Source organism: Gekko japonicus, unplaced genomic scaffold (genome assembly GCF_001447785.1).
Source record: "Gekko japonicus isolate JY-2015 unplaced genomic scaffold, Gekko_japonicus_V1.1 scaffold1147, whole genome shotgun sequence".
NCBI classification, from domain to species: Eukaryota; Metazoa; Chordata; class Lepidosauria; order Squamata; family Gekkonidae; genus Gekko; species Gekko japonicus.
The window spans coordinates 405,661-414,697 of NW_015169206.1; the positions used below are offsets into that span (position 1 = coordinate 405,661).

The window sequence follows — 9,037 nt, forward strand, 5'->3', positions numbered from 1 at the left end:
TGCTGAACAAGGCACTGCATGGATCAATAAGAGGATAATAAAAGCATTATACAGATGATGTTGCTGTCTGGGGGGTACAGTTCTGGATCCGATAATCATCAGCTATCTGGTATATAGTTACAGAGTTACTGTTAGACATGAAAACTTGGGAACTCTTGGAATTTGCAAGGCCAGAATTAACACACAGAGCTTCCATCTAATCACCAGGTGACCTCTGTATAACTGAGGAACACTTTAAGGGGGAAAAACATGGTAAAGGCAAACAGTGGAGCAGGCACCAGTATGTTGTTCCATAAACTTTCCTAAAGGCAGACCATAATGAGAAAATACTTTCAATAGTTTTTTACAGGTAAGCACTGGGTATCGATCACATATGACACAGTACTAGCAACAGAACATGTAATGAGTCAAATTATCACCTGCCTACAAGACAGGATAAGAAATCATTGTGGTAATGCAATTTATTTGCATATCTTCACATTTTTAATCCTCTATTTTAAAGGTAGAGATTTTAAACACGCCAATTATCCAAAGGCCAATTCTGATGACTACCTTTAATTTAAAAAAACACAAAAAGCAGTATTAGTGCAGCCAGACTTAAAGAAATATTTTCAAAATTGTTGAAGTACCTTTGAAGTATTTGATTTGGTTTAAATGGATCTGAGTTATGTCCAGTGTGAATAATACTAATAGTTCAGCAGATATGCTGGATTTTTAAAAAGATGTAATGTGCCTCTAAGTATTTTTTAATCAAACTATATATATTTTTATTTTCTAGAGCTCCTTAAAGCCTCATGATATGAATATTTGGTCTGACAAGCAGGAAGATGTTAGTGAAATACACTTCCATTTTATAAACAGCTAAATCTAGTAAATGAAAAATGTGCATAACCACAATATGACAACTGTTTCAGAAGCCTGTATGTTCCTGCTGCATAATTACATATTGCAATAAACATTGATTCTTGTTTAGATATTCCTTTTACATTCTTTTTTATACACAGGAAAGTTTCTAGTAAATATTATTGCTTACAATTGAGACATAATTTTCACAAGAAATCTCATAGCAGTTCACAAGGCTATATAACACACTAAGGAAATGGGAGACGCAGAGGCCCCAAATCTCAGTACCATATTATGTTTCAAAGAACAAAGGGATGCAGTTGGCACTGCTCTGTCCTCTGAAGAAAAATGAACTCTTGTCATTCACTCATACATGGAGATGAAAAGCACTGCACTTTAGGGCACCATTGTGGTAAACAGGGCTGTAGCCAGGATTTTGTGGCTTGTGGGGCAATTTTTTTTCTGGTGGGGCTGCCATTATTAGCCATAATGAAGGGGGGTGGCGCGCACCCCTCTGCCTCCCCTCCTACAATTTTTAAAGGGCCCTTCAGCTGGTTGGTGAGAAACATATGGCCTGCCAATCAACTGGAGGGCCTTTTAAATCTTGCAGGAGTGAGGGAGAGGTGGGCGTGCCACCACCCCCCCACTTCTTCTCAAAAGCATTTAAAGGATCACTTTAAATGTTTTTGGGAAGAAGGAAGCCTTTAAGAAGTGGGGTTCCTTTAAGGAAGGAGGCTGTCTCTAAAAGGGGCAGAGCCTCCCAATAGTCCCACCATAGCTAGAGGCCAGGTGGTAAAGACCAAATGGTGACAGGAATCCTGTGGGAGTGAATACAATCATCTTTAAGAGCAGAGTATACCTCTGGGTACAGGCTTTCCCACCCCACTCACCCTATCTATTATACTCTATACTCATGTAACCCAATCGTAAGCATTTGAACACAAGCTGCCTTCTTCTGAAGTACTGGTCCATCACAGTCAGTATTGTCTACTCAGACTGGCAGTAGCTCTCCAACACTTCACCTAGTATTTACTTATTCAAAGCTGAATCCTATTGAATCAGTGACTACACAGGACTGTAGCCTTTCTTTCCTTGGCTATACTACATCTGTGAGTTTAGGTTTCCCCATACATTCATTGACTAGCCATGATCACTGAACTCTGTCACGAACCCTGCCTGTTTTCATCACTCACACACAAACTTACATGAAGCTTCTTTATATTGAATCAGACCTTTTTTGGTCCACGAAGATCATTATTGTCTATTTGGACTGGTGGCAGCTCTCTGGGGTCTTAAGTAGTGATCTTTCATCTCACCGAATACCTGATTCCTTTAACTGGAGATGCTGGGGACTGAACCAGGGATGCTCTACCAATGAGCCTCAGCCTAGCCCCTCTCAGATCCAGTCCTCTCTCACCCAGCATAAGCAACTTGGATATGAGGCTATGCTATAAGGGCCCATTCTCAGCAATTACATTTATAAGCATCTTACTGTTGTTTCTTATCAAAACATTTATATCCCACCTTAATTTGTGGCTCAAGTCATCTTACAAAACACAAATTAAAAACACACAGAATACTATAACCCCATAACACCCCAAATAATCCCCTTCCCCTTAATTTCACCAAATAAAATTAATGTCCATTAAACCTCATCTTATGTGTAATAACATGTATAATGACATCTGCAGAAATGAACTGTTAGCTCTTGCTTCTTTCATTACATTACCCTAAACCAGTTTTCCCTAACATGGTGTCTGGGGGCACCACTGTGCTTGCCACTACTTCTTCTGGTGCCCAGTAAGTTTTTAAGATACTTGGGGGGGGGCATTGTAAGGCAGGACTTGTTATATTGATAGCCATTATTCAAATGAAAAGATTTTCTACAAATGCAATAGCAGCCACAGCCACTGGAGGATCAGGAGGACTGTTAAGCACTCAGGTTTTCTTTAGTCCGTGTGGAGTTCCATTTCCCCTTCAGGCCTGACTGACTGTTGCCACAAGTTACTTCTGCAAAGCAGAGAGGGAGCTTTGTTCCACATGGGCAGGTAATTATTCAAGAGCAGAAGCTCAACTAATCCTTCTAAGAGCTAGCTATCCCCCCCTGCCTAGAAGACCATGCTTCCAACCAAAGTCAGATAATATACATCTTGACAGAACAATAGCCAGACTCTGAATAAGTTAGTTTCATGGGTTCAGCATGGTGATCATGCAATTCTTTAGCAAAGCGAGGAAGGAGGTATTACCTTTGGCCCCACCTCCTGCAGCAGCAGCCATTTTGGTTTTGGCTCTGCCTTCTGTGGGAGCCATTTTGGGGTGGTGCTCACCATCCCCTGTCAAAATTCCAAAGGTGATTACAGACTCAAAAAGGTTGGCATACCCTTCAATTAACACCTGCTTCTAGTCTATCTTAAAAAATCCAAATGGGTGAAAAAGGCAGCCACAAGAAATCTCACCCAATACATGTAGCCGTGGAGAGATCATTGGAGCAATTAATTATCTGGGGTGTCATTCTTCATGGAATATATAGTCTTTGACTCTGTTGTGTTTATATTAATTACTCTGGCTCTTTATTTAAACATCCTGTTCATCATGTGACATGACCTAATAAATGAACAACTTCCAAAATTCAAGAGCCACTGATGAACAAATGTGAAGATGCAAACTTTAAAAAAATACATTTGTCACCATGGGGAGTTAGAAGCAGATTACCTAAAGACAGCAATCAATTCCAGGATTATTTCAAATTAGTTTTAGGTTAAATGAGTTGGATTATCTTTTCCTATTTCCATCGACTGAAAATATTCTGCATATGAGGTAGAATTATTTTGAAATCCAATCTCAGCAATAAATGTCACTTCAATTAGTACCAATTTATCTGCACAACAATGCCACCCCAACTAATTTAGTAAGTAAGAATTAATTTTCAAGTCCTGGGGATCAACAATAGGAGTTCATTGTTTCCACCATGCCCTTTTTCTGAGATTCCAGCCCATTGTTAGACACAGAATAAGATGGCCAGGGTCCCATATACCTTTATGACCAGGGTCCGACATACCTGAGGGACCGCATTTCCCCATATATGCTCCAGAGAGCACTGTGTTTAAGGACCCAGAACCGACTGACCCTCCCAAGTATCAAGGAGGCCAGGCTGGCAACTACTAGGCCCAGGGCCTTTTCGGTGGTGGCTCCATTCTGGTGGAATGAGCTCCCAGAGGAGATCAGGGGCCTGTGGGACCTTTTACAGTTCCGCAGGGCCTGCAAAATGGAGCTCTTCTGCCAGGCTTTTGGAGCCGCCGCCACCACCACCACCACTACTGCTTCAACTACAATAATCAGTAGTGTTAGTAGTAACAACTGTTAACAACCAAGAACAATGGTGGTGGCCCTGAGCCACAGGTCCCTGCAACTATTGCCTGCCCAGCTCCCCTCCCCCCCTTACAAGTGAAGCGGACCAACAGTATAAATGTAAATATTGTAATTGCTAGCACTGTAACACTGTTTGATTTTAATATTGTTTTATACTATTGTATTATTTATTATGAATCGTATTAATGTGACAAATTGTGTTTTATATATTATGAATTGTATATTATAATAACTTTTATCTTGTTATGAGCTGCCCTGAGCCAGCCTAGGCTGGAATGGGTGGGATAAAAATCAATAAATCAAATCAAAGATGCACCTTGTGTTATTATGCCAGTTCTTATATTGTTGATGTGAAGAGGCTGCAGCTGATGAGAAGTAGTTTCCATGTAGGGGATGACAACATTATAGTTTTATTTTCCTTTATCAGTGTCTGGAGCATAGCAGGATTTGACGTGGAATAATCTTTTCTCAAAAGAAATACATCTGAATCCTCTATTATTTTGCATGTAACATTGTATATATTAAATTCCTCTGTTGTCAGCTTAATTTCTAATGTGCTGCACTCTAAAACACTGGATAAAGAATTAGGGTTTGCACAGATGACTACTCTGCCTTCTGCCCTTTCACAAAATTTCCTGTTGATTGGTTATGGAGTTTGTGGGAACTGGGGGAGAGAGGGACAGACTGTTTGATGCGAAACTCGGCATGCCATGATCCACATGGATTTTTATTGGGCAAACTGGGCCTTATAGTGATCATGCCCAATAGGAACAGCAGCTGCATGTCTGGGAAAATGGGTAGCCACATTCTCAGCTTGTACATTATATTAGGCCTTAAATTCTCTTTTTTTTTACAAAAAAACACAGAACATTATTTTATTTAAATTATTTTTATAGTACCTTTGAATTATCAGCTCTTAGCAGAAGTAATTTTTAGCCATTCTGTTTAGAATAAAGGGCATTACTGTTCTTTATAATGGAATAAAATGTTGCAAGGGAAAAACAGGATTCTTGTAACACTGAGGGGGACAGAGAGCACTTTTAGGTGAGTGGGGGGGACAGATAGCGATATTAAGTGCTTCCCCATCCATTGATTTTTATTTGCAAATCTGTCACCAGTTCCCCTAACACTACTACCTCCACCACAATTTTTTAAAAGTTTCCCAACTTGGATCTAAAAGCAGAAGTAAGTCAAGAAATGTTTGTTTGTTTTTTCCCTCCAAATGGGTTACTAAATAAGAAGTGAGTGCAGGGTGGGGGAAGGATGAATTGGTAAACATACTGCTGGAACATGGGTTTATGTTTGCAGCGTATCTCACAAACAATTGAAAGGAGTAAGAACCCAGTAGCACCTTAAAGACTAACAAAATTTGTGGTAGGGTATGAGCTTTTGTGAGTCACTGCTCACTTCTTCAGCTACAGCTACTGGACTCTTACTGGACTCTTACTCTTTTCTACTCCTACAGACTGACTAACATGGCTACCCATCTTGATTTACCACAAACAATTAGTCATGTGTTCCATTTCCCTATTAATTTCATTTGGAACTAGATGTTTTCAAAAGTCAACATTGGATATAATTTCCAACAATTCCACAGTGTTTTTCTGAAATAGCAGTAATCACCTACTCAAAAGGCAAATGTGTTATGAGGCTACAATACTACATATGATTATCTGGAAGTCCCATTAAAATCAATAGGCAGAGATCTATTTTAGATAGGACCATTTAAGCAGGTTACAGGAAGTACAATTGACTTGTATTTCCTGCTTCCTATGTTTCTCCATCACATCCAAAATAATTCTTATTCCCAAATGTGGTCAGTATAAGGATAATATGTATTTAAGCACAACATGAGAGAAGACCATGACTAGGAAACAAGTAATGTATACAAGTAGGTAAATAAGTAAGGTAATCAGTGTCACACATAGAATCAGGTCATTAAAAATTACTGCCTACAAAATTACATAAGACCATCATGCATCACTGAAGAATTTCAAAAGCACAAAGACAATTCAACTTCACCTTTAAACTTAATCAAACTGAAATTTTAAATCAATTAGGAATGTGAAAAAGAATCTGATAGAATAATAAAATAATTGTAATATCTCTAACAGCACAAGATGCTGACACTTTAAATCAGAAGATGCAACTTGTAAGTATTTTCCAAACAAACATTGATATATCATTTTACCCTAATCTTAGTTCTATATTACTATAGTAATCTACTGGACCAAACTCCTGTAATATATACAAAATGCTCTATACCCAATGAACTATGTAGTAGATTTTTAAATACTTTACCCAATGTTGTAGACTATCGAAAGGATGTTAAATTCCTCAGCTTCTAAATACTTCCTGTATTCTATTTGCTTCTAAAAACTTCACTTAGGTGAAACTGTTTAGGGAATTTAAAACAATGGAGCATCCAATATGTTTACTGGTACAGAACCCTTTGAAGAGTCAAAGCACAGCTAGAACTGACAGAAAAGTTTCTCAGTAACTAGGCATCTTTCACCAAGTGTGGTCTTTGCTTTCGAGGCAAGAGATAAGCATCCTCATACACAAAAGTTTACCTTATTTACTTAAAATTAACTTAAATTCAAATGAATACTACACATTAGCTCATTCTGTTAGCAATATGATGCATTTGTTGCTTTGATTAATGCTACTGCCATATATTGTTATTAGCTACACATTTTCAGGAAAATGGCACACTTTACACAGTGATGACAAGCAACATGGTTTTTGTAGTACAACCCGGTTATGATTTAGACAGCACAATGCCTCTTTCGTGCTCAATAAAAGCAGCACAGATTTAAAGCTCTGATTATGATGACATCTGCCAGCCTCAAAAGCAGCAAGAACAAACAGATGCATCTGGGCAACAGAAGTTCCCTTTCAGCACCTGAGACAGCACTCTAAAAACTGGCTCCATTCCCTTCAGTAAGCTTCAACATGCAGTCTCCACTGATGCCATCAACAAAACACCCACATCCAAGAACTAACTGCATATGGTACACTCGAGCCAGCCATTATGTTGGGCTCCTGCTGCATTACAAGCCCTCGAATCAACAAGAAGACTTTGCCCAGCAACAAAATGCACCATCTATGGGAAAGCACAAGATCCAACTGGGTAAGGGGAGACTCTGGGAAACACACGCCAGCCTAGCAACTGGTTCCTCTGCATTTCAGCCACATGCAAAAAACCCCAAAACCCAACTTCTGCGAAGTCGTTAAGAGTTAGTTTGTGTCTACTGAGAGCCTTGTGAAAGGGCCTCTACTTGAGCAGCCCTCAACCTGCCGTTCCCACTAAACACATCCCAGGCTTTAAAGATCATTGCTAAAGCCAGGCCACGGAATTATGGAAGACGCTTTCTCTCCAAACTGACACCACTCCAATCAGTTGCCTTCTGAAGACCTACTCACCATGTTGACTTCCGAAACCATGTCAATACTTGCAATGTCTATGTTCATGCCGACGTTCACTGGGGGGCCTAAGGAGAAGCACAGGAGAGGTGCATCAGTTTGCCCCACCAAATGTTGTGTCTGCTCCTCTAAACACAAAGCCATCTTTTCCCCATGCCCCGAGTCAAAAGCAGAGAGAAGTTCAGGAGCCCTCTCAAAGCATGCCCAAAAGAATGTCCCCTTCCCTCCACCCACCCACCCAAAAAAAGGTTGGCTCTCTCACCTCCAAAATCCGGTCGGAGTCGAATGTCGTAGCCTTTCAACAATTTGTCCACCGTTTCTTTCACGAAAGACATATTGCCAGGGTCGTTCACACTGTGGACAGAAGGCAGTCGGAGGGGGGGCGGGAGCAGGAGGAAGAAGAGGTCGTCGAGGGACGGGAAAGTGAAGTCGTGATGGGAGGAGGGAGAGAGAAAGAGGTCCAAGGCGAAGAGGCGTCGGGAGAGCCGGGAAGGTGGAAGCGGGCGGGAGAGGTCTGGGCAGTCCGGTGCCTCCGCGCGATCCGCAGCCCTCCCTTCCTGTCCCCTCCCCTCCCCTCTCGCCAGGCGCCGCTCCTACCTCTGGGCGCAGCAGACCACGGCCACTAGGACGGGAGCGGAGAAGATGCCGAAGAGCCTGCCTCCCCCAAAGCCCCACATCCCTCCGCGCCGGGCTCCCTCGCCGCCGCCGCAGCAGCAGCCGCCGCCGCCAACTCGGCCACCCTCCGCCTCTCCTTGGCCTCCTTCCTCTTCCTCCGGCCCTCCCGGCCATCTCCCGCCGCCGCCTCCTCTTCCTCCGCCGCTTTGGTGGTTTCCAGGCTCCCCCTGGCGCGCCGGGCGGCGGTTTCTAGCTCTCCCTTTCCCTCCGCTTCGGCTCCTGCGCCGCCTTCGCCGTCCCCGGGCCGCTCCTCCTCCCCGTCGGCCTTCGAGTCGCGCCGAGCGCGGCCACCCCGGGTGCCCAAGTCCTTCCCGGGAAGCCCCGGCGGGTTGGCGGTTTCGGGCGCCCCCTGCTGGGCGGCGGCGGTTTCCAGGCTCCCCTCGTCGTCGGCGGTTTCGCGCGCCCCCTGCCGCTCGGCGGCGGTTTCGCGTCGCCCGCCGCTCCAAGCCGTCATGTCAGCCAGTGCCTGGGCCGCCTCGGTCTCCTTCTGCGACTGACAGGCCGAGGCGTCGAGGCGCCGCTGCTTGGAGGCCGGGGAAGCGGGGTCCCAGGCCCCGCCGCCGTCCTCGCTCATGGCTCCGGCCGGCCGCACCGACGGTGCCCCGGAAGTCTCGCGGGAGGAAGGCGGAGGGGAGCGAGAGAGGCGAGGGGGGGGCGGGAAGGAGCGCGAGGCCGACGACGGTTTCAAACCTCAGGGAACGCGGGGGGGGGGGGGGGGGAAGAA

General features: G+C 43.7%; 1 protein-coding gene across 1 annotated transcript in view; it reads right to left on the reverse strand.

Annotated features, from left to right (window-relative positions):
- The window catches only part of LOC107114765 (gamma-aminobutyric acid receptor subunit beta-3), a 148,496-nt gene extending 140,181 nt beyond the window's left edge, over positions 1–8,315 (reverse strand). Inside the window, exons 1-3 of the mRNA XM_015416356.1 lie at positions 8,236–8,315; positions 7,901–7,992; positions 7,639–7,706 (exon numbers count right to left, since the gene is read on the reverse strand). Coding sequence (XP_015271842.1) covers positions 7,639–7,706; positions 7,901–7,992; positions 8,236–8,315 — 240 coding nt within the window. The remainder of the gene's footprint in view (positions 1–7,638; positions 7,707–7,900; positions 7,993–8,235) is intronic.
- Between the last annotated feature and the right edge of the window lie 722 nt (positions 8,316–9,037).